Genomic DNA, 21,725 nt, shown 5'->3' with positions numbered 1-21,725 from the left:
TAAGTTGATCAACAAGAAAGAGGATACATATCTCTTTTGTTATAGGTTGCCTCAAATACTAAATCCATATTACTTTGGGAGTTTTTTTTTATGTTGGTTTGGTTTGATCAAGAGTTCTACTTACTTTAAACTTTGCACAACCAATCATATAGATTTATTCCTACTTGGACTCTTGTTGGGTTTTAGGACATGTGGACTTCTATTGCTATTAGAACTCTTATTCCTTAGACAACAAGGAGTTGGGATCTTCAAGGCTATATAAGAACAGTCTTTCAAGCCAATTAGATGCATCAATCTTCATAGCACCAATCAAGAAGAGAGAGCTCTTTTGTGAAGCCTATTTGATATTCTTTTCTTTTGTTCATTTAGTTAAGAGTTGTATTAGGCTTTTGGGGTCTGACTTGGGATTGAGAGATTGAGAGATCCACTTTGTATTCATCACAATTAGTAAAGTTTTTCTCCTCCTTTGCCCGTGGAAGTAGGCTACAAGTCGAACCGTGTATATCTTTGTGTTCGTGTGTCCTTGATATTTTTCGTGCTCTCGTGTGATTGATATTAGCTTATTCTGAGAATTTATCATAACAAATTAGTATCAGAGCCCTCAACTATCGATCGGATGAGAAGATGACGATAACTACTACGAAGTGGGATATCAAGAAGTGACGGCAACATCAGTTTCAACCTTTAACAAGTTAGGATGATCGCCGTATTGACACAGAGTGAATTGAAAAAGGCTTTGTTCGGGAAGTCGAAGAAATCAGCTAATATGAAGGAGGAAGATTGGAACGAGTTGGATGATAGAGCTCTCACAGCAATCCAGTTATGTTTGAAAAATGAAGTTTTGCAAGAAGTTCTTACAAAGAAGACAACGGTCAATTTATGGTCTAAATTGGAGAATTTGTATTTGACGAAGTTGCTCACTAATCGCCTCCTCTTGAAGCAGCGTTTGTACACACTTCGGATGTCAGAAGGAACACCCATCAAATCTCATATTGGTGAATTTAATTCTATGATTATAGATTTGAGAAAGATTAATGTTAAAATCGATGATGAAGATCAAGCCCTATTGTTATTGTGTTCTTATAGATTTGAGAAAGATTAATGTTAAAATCGATGATGAAGATCAAGCCCTATTGTTATTGTGTTCTTTACCGCCTTCCTATAAGCACTTCAGGAATACTATGATTTATGGTCGAGATTCTATAGGTATTAAGGACATCAAAGAGAACTTATTGAATAAGGAGAAAATCAATAAAGAGTTAACCACAAGTGAAAGTGACGATAAAGCTGATGGCTTATTTGTTCGAGGAAGATTGGAAGAAAAAGAGTTAACCACAAGTGAAAGTGACGATAAAGCTGATGGCTTATTTGTTCGAGGAAGATTGGAAGAAATGGGCTTTGGAGGTAATAGGTATAAGTCGAAGCGTAGGAATCTAACCTACAGATATTGCAAGAAGAAAGGGCACATCAAGACCGATTGTTACAAATTGAAGAACAAAATTAAGCAAGAAGAGTATGAAGAAAAATCAAATGAGGACTCCGCTGAAGTTGATATTGCTGTAGATATAATTTTGTTGGCTTCAGATGATATAAACAAGAGCATAGATGATTGGATTTTAAATTCAAGTTGTTCCTATCATATGTGTCATAATCGGGACTGCTTCACCACTTATGAAGCTATTGATGGTGGAATTGTTTTTATGGGGAACAACCCTTTATGCAAGACTATTGGGAAAGACACAATTCAGATTAAGATGCATGATGGAGTCATCAGGACTTTGACAGATGTTAGGCATGTTCCAGGTTTCAATTCAGATTAAGATGCATGATGGAGTCATCAGGACTTTGACAGATGTTAGGCATGTTCCAGGTTTAAGGAAAAATCTCATCTCTTTAGGCACTCTTGATCAGGACTTTGACAGATGTTAGGCATGTTCCAGGTTTAAGGAAAAATCTCATCTCTTTAGGCACTCTTGATAGCATTGGGTGCCATTTTTCAGGTAAAGGTAGAGTTCTTAGGGTTACAAAAGGCTCTCTTGTGGTTATGAAAGGAAAGAAGATCGGCAGCTTGTATGTTTTGAAGGGTTCTACTGTTATCGGCTCGGCTGCAGTTGTATCATCGATGTCAGGAGTTGATACTACCAAATTATAACATATGAGACTTGGTCATATGAGTGAGCACGGATTGACCAAGTTGAGTAAGAAGGGTCTTTTATGTGGACAGGATACAGAAAAATAGGATTCTGCGAGCATTGTATCTTTGGGAAGAAGAAAAGAGTCAGCTTCACTATAGTAGTGTATCAGACTAAAGGTACTTCGGATTATATCCATTCAGATCTTTGGGGGCCTTCTTAAGTTGCCTCGAAGGGTGATAGTTTGAGATATTTGTTGACCTTCATTGATGACTACTCCAGAAAGGTTTGAGTCTACTTTTTGTGACATAAATATAAAGTATTTGTGACTTTCAAGAAGGGGAAGTCTTTGATTGAGAAGTAGACTAGGAGGCTGATTAAGAGGCTTAGAACTGATAATGATCTTGAGTTTTGTGGAGGAGAATTTAATGAGTTCTGTAAGAAGAAGTGAATCGTTAGACATCGTACAGTCCCTCGCACGCAGCAATAAAATGGAGTGATAGAACGTATGAACAGAACTCTATTAGAGAAAGCTTGTTGTGTGATGTTCAATATAGATTTAGATAATGAATACTGGGCGGAAGCTGTGAATATGGCTTTTTACTTAGTGAATCAGTCTCCATCTACTGCTATTAGTTGTAAAACTCCAAAGAAAATTTGGTCCGGTAAGCCTGCGGATTATTCTAATCTTAAAATATTTGGTTTCGCTGCATATGTGCATGTTAGTCAAAGGAAACTTGTGCCGTGAGCGAAGAAGTGCATATTCCTAGGTTATGCATCGGGTGTTAAGGGTTTTAGGTTATGGTGTCCTGATCCGAAGTCTCCTAAGGTTACTATTAGCCGTGATGTTATTTTTGTTGAATCTGCTATGTTCCACTAGAAACGGTCATCGGTTTCATTTGTTGATAATGCGCGTACTACAGGACATAAGATGGAGTTAGAAATTCATGATTTAGCTGTTCGGCAGGATAAGACTACGGGAGTTCAGCAGCCAGATCCCATTCAAATAGATGAAGCACCTCAGCAGCTGCAAGAAGAGTGGGAATACACTATTTCTAGAGATCGGTCTAAACGAGATATCCGACCACCACGAAGATATGAAGATACGGTAGCTTATGCATTGTCGGTTGACAATTTTGTGCCATTCAGCTATTCAGGAGCCACTTTAGGTGATGACTTCACTAATATTTACGATCAACGTGCGGACAATTCAGTCGATTTGTTGAGGAGGCCTCTTTCAGTTAGCAAGTTCAAGTAGGGCTTGGACTTTATCGATACATGTCGCACTTAGATGCCCTGCGGGGCTATTGGAGAAGGTGGAGTAAGTTAGCTTATTTTGAAGTGAGCAATCGTGTACGCATTTGAGTCAATATGGAGATTTGTTATAGGTTGCCTCAAATACTCAAATCCATATTGCTTTGGGGGTTCTTTTTTTAGGTTGATTTGGTTTGATCAAGGGTCCTACTTACATTAGATTTTACACAACCAATCATATTATAGGCTTATTCCTACTTGAACTCTTGTTGGGTTTTAGGACATGTAGACTTCTATTCCTATTAGAACTCTTATTTCTTAGACAACAAGGAGCTGAGATCTTCAATTCTATATAAGAATAGTCTTTCAAGCCAATTAGATGTATTAATCTTCAGAGCACCAATAAAGAAGAGAGTGTTCTTTTGTGAAGCTTATTTGATATTCTTCTCTTCTGTTCCTTTAGTTGAGAGTTTATTAAACTTTTGGGGTATGACTTGGTATTGAGAGATTGAGAGATTCACGTTGTAATCCTCACAACTAGTAAAGCTTTTCTCCTCCTTCGCCCGTGGACGTAGGCTACAAGCCGAACCACGCATATCTTTGTGTTCATGTGTTCTTAATATCTTCCGTGCTCTCATGTGATTGATATTAGCTTATCCTCGGAAATTTGTCATAATATCTTTATTGAAGTGCTAATGCACATTAATGAGTTGCTTGCGGCCTGGAAATTATCGACTTACTCATGTTTGGCTTGAGGCGAACTTCACTACAGATGTTCTTGCTAGCTAAATTGGATCTATTCTATGATCATGTCAACTCAGTCTTCACTCCCATGATCCTAGAGTCGCTAGTGGCAATCTTGGAGCAGGTAGTCTTGAACATGTTTATGTCTCGATTTGTAAATCTTTAATTCCTTTCAAGTTCAGTGTCCTTTGTACTAAAAAAATGATTTTGGAGGAATATTTTGATATCAATATTTTGAGAATCTATTTCATAATTGATGTAGAACACACGACAAACATGTTTATGTCAAAGTGGGACAATCGCATGCTCAAATGCGGGCCCGGTCGAGGAAAATAAATTACTACGAAGAAACGGTCATAACTTTCAAACCGTACGTCGGAATTGGACGAATTATATATGAAAACCGACTATCTTGATGAAACAGAGCCATCCAACCCACCCTTAAGGGTTCAGTTTGCTTTCTCCGTTTCGCCAAATTCCTTACGGTTTGAGAGCTTTCTATATTTTTGTCCGTTTTTTACTATTTTTAGTAATGTTTTAGGAGTCTGAATTGATTAGGAAACAAATCCGATTTGATCTCAGATTTGACCGATGGACTTTCCTAGTCATAAGGAGTCTTTTTAGGAGTTTTAATATTTTAGGAATTCTTTTACTAGTTTTGGTAAAGTTTGAGTCCTTGTAGGAGTTTGAGTCCTTATAAAAGTCTTATTTTTTTTATTTAAGTAGAGTCTTGTAAGCCCTAGGGGCATAACTTTAATTAATAAAATTTTGTTTTTCTTTAATATTTACTTCGTGGATTCGAAGCTCTTCGTGGATTCGAAGATTGTCGTTGGTGGGATTCCGAGACTACTACTCCCGCGCTGCGTCAAGAATAATCATTTTGAGAAATAAATATTTTAAACACGCACTTTTCTCGAGTAATTTGTTTCTCCTCAAGAACTCGATCCATTGTTAACTTGGAGTTGGAGCCTAATTAATGAGTTCGAGAACTTTCATGGTCTAATTGCGTAAGAATTGTCTGCATTCCAACTCCAAGTAATAAAAAGTAAAGTATAGATGTTAGGAACCATGCCTGAAGAGTATTGAAGGGATACTGTCAATGCAAGGCTGAACAGGAACTGATACGCACATGGAGGATTGATATGCATATGAGGGTCTTTTGTGCAAGTTCTTCAAAGATGGAGGGGCTGCTAGCAAGCTATTAACGAGTCCAGCTCAGCACTCATGTAACAAAATACCAGTTTCCTAACTGTTTCTGTTATAGCTGTTAGTGTGCACATGCACAAACAGTGTACGTTTTATTTTTTCAGTTTGTTGTGAAGAAGAGGACAACAAATCTTGTATAAAAGGGAGGTTGTAAGATACATTGAAGAATAATAAGAATTCAGTTCTCTTCTACAAAAATCTGTTCACTCTCTCTAAACTCTCTCCTAAAATTTCATTCTAATTCTTCAATCTCTCTCTCTCTCTCTCTAGTCACTCAGTGAGTCATTACAGGCTCAATATGACCAAGAACACAGCCAAGAGAAGTAATCGAGGCTCTCGAGCCTCACAATTGGTATCAGAGCAGGTTTAATCTGAAGCTGGAGCTGAGGATTTCATGGCGGATCTGGAGGAAACTTCTACTGATGAAGCGGCTCAAGCGGGAAGAATCACTCGAGTAGAAGAGGCGATTGATCAGCAGCGCTCACTTCACCAACGAACATCGGCCAAGGTGGAGGAGAACTCTGCAAAATTAGATGATCTTGCTTCTCAGATAAGGATCTTGATTCAAGAAGTCAAGAATTCCAAGGAGGCCAGCCAAGGAATCTTGGGATCTAGACCAGGGAGTGGACGGGAATTCTTGAACTCAGGATCAAGGGACGATAGGGAATTTCTAAGCTCAGGAGCTAAAGACTCAAATAGGAGGGATTACCTTCCTGAATCCAGTTTCCAGAATCGTAGGGATGTGGATTTCAGTGGAGGATTTCCACCAGCAAATAGTTTTGATAATCTTTCAACTCAAAAAAATTCTTTCTTTAGCAAAAACAGTTTTGATAATCTTTCAACTCAAAAAAATTCTTTCTTTAGCAATCAGAAGCTTGTTCAGCCTAAATCATTATGCTTAGATTTTCCTTCATTCTCTGGTCTTGAGAACGTGGTAGCTTGGTTAGATCAAACTGAGCAGATTTTTTATTACTATGATATTAAAGATGCTGAATGGGTAAAAGTCTGTTCTTTTTACTTAAGAGATGAGGCCTTACAGTGGTATAGGTGGTTGATTAAAAATGTTGAAGACCACTAACACTGGGATGTCTTTAGAGAGGAATTAGTCACTAGATTTGGACCTAGTGAACTAGCAAGGCCCTATGATGCCTTCTTCACTATGAAACAAACTAGTTCAGTTAGAGAATACTTGGGGAGGTTTGAACAGGCATTAGGGCTATTAGATGATCAACCATCTAGGAGACACATTCTTGAGAGATTTATTGGTGGACTTAAGGATGAATTGAAGTATGAGGTGGCGGCTGCAAGACCTAAGTCATTAAAAGGGACGGTCTCATTAGCCAAATTATTTGAGGATAAACAAAGAAATGAGAGGAAACCCAGAGGGCAATGGAACATACAAAATATAGGGGGCCCTACAGTTAGTAATCCTCACAATCTTCCAGTCAAAGATAACTCTAGAGCTTCTCCTCAATTCAAGAAATTGACACCTGAGGAGATAATAAGGAGAAGAAGTAACAATCTGTGTTTCACCTGTGATGAAAAATGGCATAGAGGACATCAATGTAAGGGGAAACAATTGTTTGTATGTGAAGGAATACTGGAAGAGGTTGTGGAAGGTAGTGGAGAAGATGTTAATGAAAGAAATGAAGATTCTCTGGCAGTGGAATTGGCTGAAAGTTTAGTTAAGGGGGCTCCTTCCATTTCTGTACAAGCACTGAATGGAATAAATGCTTCTCACGCTATTAGGGTGATGGGATATTACAAGAATCAGGCAGTAAGTATCCTTGTAGATTCTGGTTCAACACACAATTTCATTAATACAAAACTGGTCAAAAGGTTGGGGCTAGCTGTGACAGAGTCTAATGACTTAAATGTATTGGTTGCTAGTGGAACACTAATTAAAGGGGCAGGAGTTTGTCAAGATGTGTTGTTAGATTGCCAAGGAGTAAACATTCAAGTGAACCTGTTAGTCATGCCCATAGGAGGAAGTCAAGTTGTATTGGGGGCAGACTAGATGAAAACATTAGAAGATATCACCCTGAATTTCCAGAAGTTGCAAGTATCTTTTGTGAGTGAAGGAGTAAAAAGAACACTACAGGGAGTAATTCCAGAGGAAATGAAATTAGTTGATGAAAAAGCCATAGCTAAATCATTCAGGGAGCAGAAGGAAGGGTATTTAATTCAACTGTGTAGTGTGCAGTTACAGGAAGCAACTACAGAAATTGCTACTGAAAACCTTTCAGCTAACATACACCAACTGATACGTGAGTTTCAGGTGGTGTTCCAAGAATTAACCAGTCTTCCTCCTCATAGAGATGTGGACCACAAAATTCCTTTGGAAGAGGGAGCCAAACCAATATGCATTAGACCCTACAGACATGCTCACTTCCTTAAGGAAGAAATTGAGAGACAGGTAGAAGAATTGCTGCAAAAGGGAGTTATAAGGCCCAGCAACAGCCCATTCTCGTCTCCAGTAGTAATGGTTAAGAAGAATGATGGTAGTTGGAGAATGTGCATAGAATATAGATCCTTAAACAAGTACACAATTAAAGATAAGTTTCCTATTCCTATTATAGATGAATTGTTAGATGAATTGCATGGAACTCAGTTTTTTACCAAGCTGGATTTAAAGTCAGGGTATCACCAGATTAGAATGCATGAGGCAGATATAAACTCAGTTTTTTACCAAGCTGGATTTAAAGTCAGGGTATCACCAGATTAGAATGCATGAGGCAGATATACCCAAAACTGCTTTCAGAACACACAATGGGCATTTTGAATTCATGGTGATGCCATTTGGTCTTACAAATGCTCCCTCTACTTTTCAAGCCCTCATGAACTCTATTTTCAAGCATTTACTGAGAAAGTCTGTGCTGGTCTTTTTTGATGATATTTTAGTTTTCAGTAAACAGTGGCAGGATCATTTGATTCATTTGAGACAAGTCTTCCAAATTATGAAAGAGCACCAATTGGTTGCTAAACTGTCAAAGTGCAGTTTTGGTCAAAAGCAGGTGGAATATCTAGGACATGTAGTATCACAGGAGGGTGTAGGTGTGGATCCTAATAAGATTAGTGCTATTATTGAATGGCCCTTACCAAAAACACTGAAAGGATTAAGAGGCTTCTTAGGCCTAGCAGGTTATTATAGAAAATTCATTAAGGGGTTTGGAATGATAGCTCAACCCTTGACACAATTGTTGAAGAAGGGAGCTTTCAGCTGGAACAATAGTGCTGAAGAATCTTTCAATTCCTTGAAGTCAGCATTAACCAAACCCCCAGTCCTTGCCATGCCTGATTTTAACATGACTTTTGTCATAGAGTGTGATGCCTCTGGTACAGGAATAGGGGTTGTGTTGATGCAAAGTGACAGACCTATAGCCTACTTCAGCTTTTCCTTGAAGGGGAGAAATACCACACTCTCTACTTATGAAAAAGAATTATTGGCAATTACTCTTTCTACCAAGAAATGGCAGCAATATCTGTTGGGATAGAAGTTTATAATTAGGACTGATCATCAAAGCCTCAAGTATTTGCTAGATCAGAGGATTCACACATGTATCCAAAACAAATGGCTTGCAAAATTGCATGGATATGACTACATTGTAGAATACAAACGTGGTAGATTAAATAGGGCAACTGATAGCTTATCAAGAGTTCATGAGAATGAAGAGGAAAATACCCAGGAAACCACTGAGTTCTTAGCCATATCTAGTATCCAAAATGATTGGTTAGAAGAAGTCAAGCTCATGTGTTCTACAGATCCTTTCTTCAAAGAAATTGAGGACAAGCTACAACAAGGACAATTACTAATTACAGATTTTTATAAAAAAGAAGGGGTGTTCTATTACAAAGGCAAAATCCTAATTAGTCTTGCTTCCCATCATCTTAAGATCTCTTTACTTGATGAACATCATGCTAGTCCTACTGCAGGCCATTCTGGCATTACTAGAATATTGCATAGGTTGAGGAGGGCCTTTTATTGGAAAGGGATGAGGAAGGATGTCCAAACTTTTGTACAGGCTTGTGATGTCTTCCAAAGAGCCAAAGGAGAGAATGTCGCTTCCCCTGGACTCCTACAACCATTACCTGTACTAGATGCTATATGGGAAGACTTATCCATGGATTTTATTACTAGCTTGCCCAAGAGTGGAATTAAGTCTGTCATCTTTGTGGTTGTTGATAGGTTGACAAAATATGCTCATTTTTTGCACTCTCACATCCATATACTGCTCAGTCAGTGGCTCAGGTGTTTTTCGAGGGGGTTTTCAAGCTTCACGGCATGCCTAAGTCCATAGTAAGTGATCGAGATTCCCTATTTACCAGTTTGTTTTGGAAGGAGCTGTTCAAATTGGAAGGAAGCCATCTTAAGTTTAGCTCTGCTTACCATCCTCAAACTGATGGGCAGACTGAGATTACAAATAAAAATTTAGAAGCTTATTTGAGATGTTGCTTACCATCCTCAAACTGATGGGCAGACTGAGATTACAAATAAAAATTTAGAAGCTTATTTGAGATGTTTTTGTTGTCATAAACCAAAGGAGTCAGACTGAGATTACAAATAAAAATTTAGAAGCTTATTTGAGATGTTTTTGTTGTCATAAACCAAAGGAGTAGTGTCATTGGCTTCCTCTGGCAGAATTTTGGTATAATACAACTTGGAAGGTGTTTACACAGACTACTCCTTTTGAAGCAGTATATGGGCGACCTCCTCCTTCTTTACTCTCATACATTCCCAGGAGTTGTAAGGTGCAGGTAGTTGACGAGGCTCTTTTTTCTAGGGACATTACACTACAATTTTTGAAGGATAGCCTTAAAAGTGCAGCTGAAAAGATGAAGAAATCCACTGACATACACAGGAGTGATAGAAGTTTTAATGTGGGAGACTGGGTGTTTCTCAAACTTCAACCTTACAGGCAGATCAGTGTTTCTTCACACAAGCCTCACAAGCTCTCTCCTAAGTACTATGGCCCTTATCAGGTTTTGGAAAAGATAGGGGAGGTGGCTTACAAGATTGATCTTCCGGCACAAGCACAAATCCATCATGTTTTTCATGTTTCCCAGTTGAAACAGAAGATTGGTCCTAACATTGTTCTTCAGGAGGATTTTCCTTCTTATGTGGAAGAATTGATTGATGAACCAGAAATGATTTTGGACAGAAGATCAATCATTAAGGGAAACCACTTAATTTCGCAGGTCCTTATCAAATGGAATCAAAGGTCGCATTTGGATGCCACTTGGGAATCCTATTGGGAGTTGGTGAAAAGGTTTCCTGCTTTTGACCTTGAGACAAGGTCAAAATTAGGGGGGAAGAATTGTTAGGAACCATGCCTGAAGAGTATTGAAGGGATACTGTCAATGCAAGGCTGAACAGGAACTGATACGCACATGGAGGACTGATATGCATATGAGGGTCTTTTGTGCAAGTTCTTCAAAGATGGAGGGGCTGCTAGCAAGCTATTAACGTGAGGGTCTTTTGTGCAAGTTCTTCAAAGATGGAGGGGCTGCTAGCAAGCTATTAACGAGTCCAGCTCATCAATCATGTAACAAAATACCTGTTTCCTAACTGTTTCTATTATAGCTGTTAGTGTGCACGTGCACAAACAGTGTACATTTTATTTTTCAGTTTGTTGTGAAGAAGAGGACATCAAATCTTGTATAAAAGGGAGGTTGTAAGATACATTGAAGAATAATAAGAATTCAGTTCTCTTCTACAAAAATCTGTTCACTCTCTCTAAACTCTCTCCTAAAATTGCATTCTAATTCTTCAATCTCTCTCTCTCTCTACACTCAGTGAGTCATTACAGGCTCAATATGACCAAGAACATAGCCAAGAGAAGTAATCGAGGCTCTCGAGCCTCACAATAGATGTATCGTTTTTGTTAGCAAATAACTAATGTCACAGTTTTAATATAAGGGAATCTATATGCATATTATTGTCTATTAAATTAGTAACAAAGTATATAATCTTTCTTTTTAAGTCTGCCAGCATAAATATGTACTGTGAATAGGGAAACGTCGACAAAACTAATTGCACTCAGAGATAGACCTACATTACGGCCAAATACTCAAGTGCCTATTCGCCTACATCTCTTTCGGTGAGCCTCCATCTAGAAGGTGGCTAGAGATCGATAAATTAAAGATCTGGTGACCAACAATAATTTAGTCAATAAAAAACAAACCGTCCCATTAATAACTGGCTTATGTTTTGTATGGTGCCTTGACTTACATTATTTAATCCTTGTTATTAGGACATATTATTGTTGGGGAATTTCAGTCTCCCCGCCTACCACTATATGCGCAACTCGGAAGCCAACCCCAATCAATAAGATAGAACAACCACAATCAAGAAAAAGAACACCGAGATTTACGTGGTTCGGACGTTGACCATCTTCGACCTACGTCCACGTGGCAACAATACGAGAAATTCACTATGTACCAGGGAGAACTACAAGAGGAATCACTCAACTCTCGTCTCTCAATCTCTCAACCTCATATACATAATCAACTCTTATATTCTCTCCAAAGCCCACTCCTTGTAATCTTTTGCACGGATAAAGACTACGAAACCCTCTCTCTCTCTCTCTCTCATCTACTACATCTCTACTTTTTTCTTCATGGTTTTTCCTCCACCAATAGAAGAATATATATAGGGAAACGAAAACCCTATCTTTACCCTAACTTCCTAATTAGAATAGGATTCAAACTCCTAATCATGATAAACCCAAACTCCTAATCATGATAGAACTCAAACTTCTAATCATGATAGAACCCAAACTCCTAATCATGATAGAACTCTAACCCTATCTAATTCTTATGAAGTTACACAAAGAATCAAAGACAAAATCCCAACAATCTCCACCTTGGATTTGATTCCCAAACTCCCTTGAAGATATACCATCGTCGTCTTGAAACTTTGCCTCTCTCGCTAGAGTCTTCTATTTCTTTCGCACTTCAAATCAGAACACCTGCACTCCCAATTGGATGCCTTCATGATCCTAACTATCTTCTGCTTTGCCATGACGCCTCCACTTCTCTTTTTGTCCTTGTGCTCCACCTGCATCGCTCGTCTCAAATCATATCGGTGCACCTCTCCTACTCTACACTACGAGCTGGATGTCTTTATCTCCTCCATCACTTGGCTTGGACTGAATATGAGCGCTCACCATCTTCAAGTCCAACACCACCATCTTCATCTCCATGTGTGTCACTCGGTCGTGTCCGCTTGCAAGCTCCACCTAATCTAGCACTGTCCTCCTCAAGTATACACACAAACCAACTCCTGCTCCTTATCTACCATCAGATTTATCTTGCCGTTAAATAGCAGAATATCAAACTTCGGATCCAAAGAAGTCATCATTCTCTAATCAAAATTCAAATCAGTCACCGTAGAGTTTGAATTTGATGAAACCGATTCCAAAAACGAACTCAGCACGTCGAAAACCCCTAGGAACGACTCCTGGATCACCAAAATCCGCCTCCAAATCCTCAATCGGCTAACAAATCAATCTGGACCATCGGATCCCCCACGTGAACAGTTCCCATCGCGCTACAGTGTTCTGCTATAGTAACACGCTGTAGTATTTTTCTTTTTCTTTTCATCTTCATTCTTGTAACGCCGATTTTTAATCTTGCACGACGTCGTCTTCTATCTTGTGAACTCGCTCCCGGATCCATCATCTTCGCTCTGATACCACTTGTTAGGGAATTTTAGTCTCCTTGCCTACCACGATATGTGTAACTCGGAAGCCAACCCCAATCAATAAGATAGAATAACTACAATCAATAAAAAGAACACCGAGATTTACATGGTTCGGTCGACCAACTTCGACCTACGTCCACGAGGCAACAATACGAGAAATTCACTATGTATCAGGGAGAACTACAAGAGGAACCACTCAACTCTCGTCTCTCAATCTCTCAACCTCACATACATAATCAACTCCCATATTCTCTCCAAAGCCTACTCCTTATAATCTTTTGCACGGATAAAGACTACGAAACCCTCTCTCTCTCTCTCTCTCATCTACTACATCTCTACTTTTTTCTTCATGTTTTTTTCCCTCCACCAATAGAAGAATATATATAGGGAAACCAAAACCCTATCTCTAGCCTAACTTCCTAATTAGAATAGGATTCAAACTCCTAATCATAATAAAACCTAAACTCCTAATAGTGATAGAACTCAAACTCCTAATCATGATAGAACCCAAACTCCTAATCATGATAGAACTCTAACCCTATCTAATTCTCATGAAGTTACACAAAGAATCAAAGACAAAATCCTAACAATTATATATAATAGCTCTTGTTTTAATAATACAAACTCTTATTTGATACTAATATTTATTTGAGATGATATAGTACAGTTAAATATAGGTATAGGAAGTGTACGAGATAAAATGAAGCGAAAATCAGCTCAAAAGCTGATTTCAGCCTCCTAACCATCGATCATAGACATCATCCACCATTCTTGGTATGTTAAGCTCATTAATAGTCAACGTGTGTCATCGATGATTTTTACTCTAGATACTTTTATGTTGTCGATAGGCTTCTCAACCATTGATAGAGCCTTGACACTATCCATGGTCGAGAGGCGCCATTTATGGTAAAGATGGCAGAAGTGTAGTTTTTCAGATTTAACGTTCATTTTTTCATATATCTCCAATCTCTATAAAGGTTAGGATATCTCTTTCCTGGCTAATTGGAGAAAATATATCATTGAGAGAGAGAGAGAGAGAGAGATGAGGAGTTCTAGGATTTTGATTTATTGATATTTCATTGAAGGAATTAACTCCTGAAGCCTCGACGAACTCTTATTTGTCTTGCAAAACATCTTTGCATTGTTTCAGCGAGGAGAGCTGCCATTGGATTGATTTTCTACATCATTCTTTAATGAGTTACGCTTATATTCATCGAATGACGGTTTATTTGACAAAAGAGCTGTAACATCTTTATTGATTTTCTGAGCTTTAACTACTTGTGTTGGTTTTTCTTTGAACTTATTTTTAACGTATACTCAAGCTGGACAAATTTAGAGTTGGAAATAGCTAGGGCTAGGTGTTACTCATTGTAGATAGTTAAGTTAGGCGACTGGTTTCTAGAAGATTTTAGGGTATGTTCTTGTACGCCTACTAAATTGGGTTTGTGATTCAGGAGAACTCTTTGTATAGTGAGGAAGTCCCTTCACGAGAAGGAAAATTGGACATAGGACTGTTATCTGAACCACTATAAAATCTTGTGTATTCCTGGTTAGTTGCTATTTATGTTTGATTATCATTGATCACTTTTATTTTATCTTTTTTGCTATATATTCTATAATTTTAATGAAAAATAGTAGATGCCCTATTGATCTCCCCCCCTATAGGCTTGCATCTCAGATCCAAAAAGTGGTTACAAATCCTCATTACCCATCTTTAGAATTCACAACGTTAGGTAGAGATGTCTAGTTTGACCATCGTAATGGCTTTTCCTGAGGGACACACATTTACTGACCCCTTCTTTTCAATGGGACACGATACACCTATTAGAAAGCACATATGAAAGTCTTTTTGGTACCCACTAATTTTGATATTTGGAGTGATGTAAAGAATGGCTATGGTGAACCTATTAGCATTAGAGGTGATACTACCAATGTCACTCCTATAGATAAGTGGGCCGCTCCTGACAAAATGTTTTATTCTTTAAATGCAAAAGCTACAAATGGTCTTTATTATTTTTTATATGCTAAAAAGTTTAAGTATGTGACAAATTATGCTATTGTGCCGGAAGATTGAGGATTGAGGCAACGCACGGTAGTTGCTAAGAGGAGTGAAAAATTAATATCCAATCCTTGGTAAGAGAAAATTAAGGAGAAGCTAGTTTACAATTTTTTCCTTCTTCTCCTTAAGTTTTTCCCAGCTGTATCATATCTTTTTTTCTTTTTTCTTTTTTCTTTTATCTTTTATTAAATATAAACAAATTGTGTATATCATTGATGGTCAAACACAACCATTGATGGTGGATCATCGATGAGGACATTAAAAAGGGGGCTGTAATTTATTGTTTTACTTTTACCCTCTTTTACTGATTTTCTCTCCAGTCTATCTCTTTTTTTCTTTGATTGTCTTGAGTTTTTATGATATCTAGGGAGTTTTTTAAAGTTTTTCTTTGTTGTATTGAGATTAATTCTTGTTTAAATAATCATCAAGGTAATTTTTAAATCCTAATCTTTATTTTTGATTAATGTTTAAGGTTTTGTGCATATTTTTTGGTAGAGTTTATTGAGTATGAATGATATCTAGTTAGAATCACTATTTAGAGCTAAAATGATTGAGAATTTTGCATATGTTTGGACATTATTGGGATGAAATTGGCGGTTTTGTTTATCAACAATCAATGGTATGCAAGAAATTATCGATGGTCAGAGAGCAGAACTATTGATTATTAACATCTTATCATGATTTTTTTAATTTTTTTTATTCTAAGCCTTGTATATGTGTGTTCTCTATATTAAATCAAGTTTATTTCCTATTGTAGAGAATGTCAAGGTCAAAACATACTCGAGGTAATCAGTTTTCCTTGATAATCATATAAGAGAAGTATGAGAAACTTCTTACTGTTTTCGAGACAGGAATTAATGCACATCATCTCGAAGAGTATGTGAACATCATGGGGATACTTGATAGAGCATGACTAAGCTCTATGATGGATATAGGGGTCAAGAGAGTGAACGTTACTCTTGTGAGAGAATTTTATATGAACTTCAATAGAGAACTGGGGAAGGAGATTGCTACCACCAAAGTGAAAGGAAATGAGATTAAGATTACACATGCCTATATCAGAAGTTCCTGAATCTCGTTGAGGCTCCTGTGTATAGAAAGGATGTATTTACCTATTCTACAAGTTTAGTTATGGGTTTTGAGAGCTACAACACGATAATGGACTATTCTTGTGGGAGGACACATCCTGATATCTTCGACACAAGACATCTCAAGCCTGAGTTCATTCTCCTCAACCACTTTCTCAAGTTTAATTTGTATCCTGATGCAGCTTACACTACTCTTAACATTTAGGATGTGGTCTTGATGTATTAGCTAGCAAGGGGTAAGTCTTTTGATCTTGTATTGCTGATTTTTAGTTGAATGTGTATGGTTACAGCTACTACTAAGGAGGTGGTTGAGAAGAAGACTCGGCAAAAGACTCAGATCGTATATCCCTTCTTTATTACTCAAATTTGTCAAGACCAGAGGATTACTTTCACTCTTCTAACTAATATGAGAAAGGAAGAGCTTCACTTTCTACTAAGACGGTGAGAAAAAGATTATGAGTGAAGGGGGAGGGAGAGACCACTACTTGGCAATTACTTTTGATCTCAGCCATCTACTTCATAGGCCCTAGGTTCCTCTCATTCTACTCAGTGGACTCTGCATCTCTTGTAGACACCTGTGCATAGTGATTACTACGTAAAAGTAGCACATCCCACAAGAGCTCCTCACCCGTCCACTTCACATAGAGCTAATAGCAGAGATGATCAGGATGAGAATATGTATGGAGATGATAGAGATGATGAGTACATCATCGAGAAATTTGTTGTTTTAAGGAGTTGGAGGTAGTATTTTTTTTTTCCTTCTTTTTTCTTTTTTAGAATTTTTGGACATGTATATGCCTTTGAAGCTTGAGATACTTGGTCTGTACTAACTTATTATCTGCACTCTGGTTGATGATATTACATGCTCACTTTCATATTGCATGTACATTTTTTATTGTTTTATTTCTTTCTCTTTTTCTTTTTAGGATTATTTTTTAGATTTTTTCTTTTTTATTTTTATCATAAACAAAATAAAAATTTTGTTTTTTTTCCTTTAAAAAAAAACCTTTTGACTAGCCTACGCATATATTTTTACAAGATTGATGCAAATAATATTATCTTTTTGGTATATAGGCTTGATTGTGTCACACATGTTCACATATGGTTTTTCAATATATAGATATATATTATCTTTTGGTATATAGGCTTGATTGTATCACACAAGCTCACATATGGTTTATTATATATATATATAATATATATATATTATATATATATAATATATATATATATATATATATAATATATATTTATATTATATATATATTATATGAGAGAGAGAGAGAGAGAGAAGAGAGAGAACTGGTATGCTTGTACACCAAGCACACAAAGCTTATGCTTGAGTAGTGAGCGTCGGCCATAGATCCTTTTCACTGTTCAATTGTGTTGTATATATCGCCATGCCTCCTAAACCCACCTAACGTCATCTCCCCTCGTTTGATAAAAGGTCGAGAGGCGGATTGTCCACTTACTACCAATTAATATATGTGCTTCGTACTAAGCATACCCATATTTTCATATATATTATATACATCCTTTAATACCTGGTCTACTATATATCTACTCTCATATATATTATATATAATATATGGAAAAGTGAATCTAAGGTGACACCCTAGGCTCCCACCTAAGGATGCAGCCTAAAATCACATCATTTCCTTTTTTTTACGATCCGCTCCGTTGAACTTGATCTACACGTTCTTAAATCCAAACACACCAATTTTGGGGTGAACCCGTCGTGTTTTCACCCTTTATCCACTCGTTGTAGTTCTTGAAAAAAAATTTGTACCCACTTAATCAAGTTTTGTACCTACTTATGCATGTTTTCTACCTACTTAGCCACGTTTTGTACCTCATTGATCTGGAAATTTTTTTATACTTATTACTCTTTTCTACCCACTTATGCACGTTTTGGACCTCGTAGTTCTTGAAAAAAAATTTGTACCCAGTTATTACACTTTTGTACCTACTTATGCCTGTTTTCTACCCACTTATGCACGTTTTGTACCTCGTAGTTCTTGAATACCTCGTAGTTCTTGAAAAATAATTTGTACCCAGTTATTACACTATTGTACCTACTTATGCCTGCTTACTACCTCGTAGTTCTTAAAAAAATTTTGTACCCACTTAATTAAGTTTTGTACCTACTTATGCATGTTTTCTACATACTTAGCCACGTTTTGTACCTCATTTTTCACCCATACATGGTTAATCCATACAACCACATTATCATCAATACAACCAACTAATCCATACGTACATAAACTTTAATTTAAATTATCATCCATACTTGATTAATCCATACGACCACATTATCAACCATACATGATTAATCCATTCAACCAAATCATCCATACATACATAAACTTTAATTCAAATTATCAAAATTCTTCATAAACACATGCTTTGTTTTGGTCCACCTTTAACTTTGTTTTGGCCCTCCATTACCTTTCTCGATCACCACCTGTAACATTTTTCATCTACAAAAAAAATTACAACTTTATCATTACAAATGCATCGACATGAAAAAAATATTAAATCAAGAATAAATATAATACCTTAGCTAAAGGACAACTCGTTATATAATGTCCTTTTCCCTTACAAATTCCACAAAATCTTTGTTTTTTATACTCTTTTCTTGTGCTATCTCAATTCCGAACTTAATTCTGGTAGCTTGTGTTGGTCGTCCCTTCGTGGCAATAGGCTTATCTGGATCATGAATAGTGATTTGAGTTGCTTCCTCTACAGAAATGGGTATGGATGAAGTAGGCATCTTATTGCTAGTAATGCTCTCATTTCCATTATCGTTATGTTCATTTTCTTTCTTGTAAGTACCAACTTCTTCAAAAAATGAGTCTAAAAAAGCACTAAACTTATCATGAAGTGTACTTGAAGTCAATGTATCTTCTAATGCCTTGTTACATCTACTCCTCAGGGTCCAATGTTTAATGATAGAGACTTGGTTTTCGCAATTTGTAATGCAATTTCTAACAACTCCGCAACCAACATGTCTTGCTTTAATTGTCCATCGTTGCATGATATATCTTGATGGAATTTCTAATACTTGCTTCTTTACTAAAATGTGCAAGCTATGTTTGCATAATATACCTTCCATCTCAAATTTCGCACAAGAGCACTTAATTCTTTTATCTTTGGATGCATCGAAAACAACAAGATACTTTACCCTCTTCTTGCTTTCAGCCTCGCTATCTATATTCCAAACGGCATAAGTAGCACTTGCGCCGTCCTTCGACAACTTTTCATGAAGCATGGAGTAACTATCCTTGAGTTCTTTCTGAAAGATATTAAACATATTCTTTGTATAATTCTCCCTAGCTTGTTTTTTAATGGGATGTTCAATTATCAATGTGGGAACAGAGTTTGTGGACTTAAAATCTTGCTCAAGTTCAGCGGCTCGGCGAGCTTCAACAGCTTTATCATATTGCTTAACAAAATCATGTAACTCGGTATTTGCATTCACAAAATGATCAAAAAAGGCATTAATTCCCTCACTCCGCTGAGTAGATGTCATTCCTGCAGTAAAAGTGTCTTTAAGATACACTGGAGCCCAATGATCTCGATGATTGTATAAATTTACTAACCAACTCCTTTTATCTGCACCATATTTGTCCCTCATTTCTTCCCAACGCTTTTCAAATTTTTCTTCCGATTTACTCCAATACCATTTGTTATACTTTACACCAACATCCTCACCATAATCATTATGCATTGATTGAAGATTTTGTAAGGCATTCCTACGAAGGTGCCAAGAACAAAAGCGATGGCGAGTTTTAGGAAAAACTTTGTGAATAGCACCACACATAGCTTTATCTTGATCAGTGATGATTGTTACTGGTGCTATACCCGACATACATTTTAACCATTGGCTAAATAACCATATAAACGTCTCCTCCGTTTCATCGGCCAGTAACGCACACCCAAATAGAGTAGACTGTCGATGATGGTTAACGCCCGTAAATGGTGCAAACGGCAATTTTAAATTGTTCGTTCTATATGTAACATCAAAGCAAACAACATCTCCAAATTGCAAGTAAGAAGTCCTCGACCTACCATCCATCCAAAAAACACTTCTCATCGTCCCATCATTTTCTAAATCAAGTGCGAAGTAAAATTGAGGATCAGATACCTTTTTCTCTTGAAATTGACGAACTATGTTCACGCACTCATGGCCGACGTTGTTTCTTCGTTTAAGTCTAAGTTGTGCTTGGCATTCTTGTTGAGTGAGAGAGCCTTGTTCATTGCCATGAGCAACGTCTACAACCTTACAAATGGCAGAAGGCCGTAAACCTTGATTGTCAAGAGTATCTATCAACCTTTTTGTCGATTGAGCTCGATGAAGTGTCCGATGTGAGTAGTGCTTCTTTACCCGAGTTGGGGTGGTTAATGGATGACCATTATGCTTACTGTTTAACTTTCGGACCACCCATTTTTCAGTGCTTCTATCAAGTCCAATAACCATCCTTGCGTTGCATCCACATCTTGTATCGAACTTTCGAATTACATTCCGACCATCTTCTCTTTTATCTTTTAAAGATTTAAAGCCTTCTTTGTCACATACAAATATTCTAGATAGGATTGCATCTTTCTTTCTCGACCAAGCTGTGTGACCCTTGCGAACACCAAATCCCTTAAGTCTGGCGTATGCATTGTAGAAATTATAAGCTTCCTCATGAGTAGAGAACTCCATTCCGATATATGGATCAACGCTGTTTAAATTATCTTCACCATTTTCAACGCCCATAAGCTCATCACCATTCTCCTCATGCTCGGATGCCTATAAAAATAGAGAAACAAAACTCATGCTAAAAGACAACTATTTTGGTATATGTCATTAGTTAGTAGTACACTATAAACAATAAGATATTATCACCTGAGGGGGAAGCCATGTTGTAGATAGTAGATCATGGTCCTGGCTTTTATCTTCTTCCATTGTTGCCTCACGTGAGAGAATTGGTGGAGTGTCTATACAAGCTATCAAATTATCACATATAAGAAGTTCAAAATCGCTCAAAAAACGTCATCAAGTTGATCTTTCAATTTCACTAAACAATTTCTAAACGATAGTTTAAACCAAATTTAAAGTTTATATCCAATTTTAACATTAAACCTATCCTAATTTCAAACTAAAATATGATAGTTATAACCTCCAACAAAGCAACTTAATTCTAACGCTCAACTTGGAATCAAAAAGCAATGTTGCCTCGTAAATACCAAATGCCAAACACGTTTCCCATTACAAGTTCCAACATCTACTCTAAACTTGATCGATCAAATACAAAAACTGAAAATAAAGCTGATGAAAAAAAAACGCTTAACATGCAAAAAAAAAGCACCTGAGATGATTTTTTTGGGGCGGACGCTCGAGCGGGAGGTCGAGCGCGCCTGAGATGTCGAGCGACGTCGACGTCGAGCCGGAGGTCGAGCGGGGATCAATGGCGGAGATGGCAATGGCGCAGGTCGACGGCGAGCGGTCGAGCGGATAGGTCGAGCGGGCCCTAGAATACGTCGAGGCGGGTTCG

The 21,725-nt window shown here is 37.4% G+C and overlaps 1 protein-coding gene across 1 annotated transcript; it reads right to left on the bottom strand.

Annotated features, from left to right (window-relative positions):
• LOC109847091 (protein FAR1-RELATED SEQUENCE 5-like) lies at window positions 18,630–21,259 on the bottom strand. Its single transcript, XM_020416336.1, has 3 exons — window positions 21,077–21,259; window positions 18,788–20,980; window positions 18,630–18,665 (listed from the first exon to the last, which is right to left on the bottom strand). The coding sequence occupies exons 1-3, from the start codon at window positions 21,134–21,136 to the stop codon at window positions 18,630–18,632; spliced, it is 2,289 nt and encodes a 762-aa protein (XP_020271925.1). The 5' UTR covers window positions 21,137–21,259.

This window comes from Asparagus officinalis, chromosome 7 (genome assembly GCF_001876935.1).
Source record: "Asparagus officinalis chromosome 7, Aspof.V1, whole genome shotgun sequence".
Classification (NCBI taxonomy): Eukaryota; Viridiplantae; Streptophyta; class Magnoliopsida; order Asparagales; family Asparagaceae; genus Asparagus; species Asparagus officinalis.
This window is presented reverse-complemented; position numbering and strand designations above follow the sequence as displayed.

Bases quoted from the DNA above. Each gene is read 5' to 3' on its own strand.
- LOC109847091 (XM_020416336.1), bottom strand. From the start codon at position 21,136: ATGGAAGAAGATAAAAGCCAGGACCATGATCTACTATCTACAACATGG. The intron at 20,981-21,076 runs GTGATAATATCT...CTATTTTTATAG, and splicing joins CAACATGGCTTCCCCCTCAG to GCATCCGAGCATGAGGAGAA. The intron at 18,666-18,787 runs GTAAGGGAAAAG...TTTTTTTTGTAG, and splicing joins ACAAAGATTTTGTGGAATTT to ATGAAAAATGTTACAGGTGG.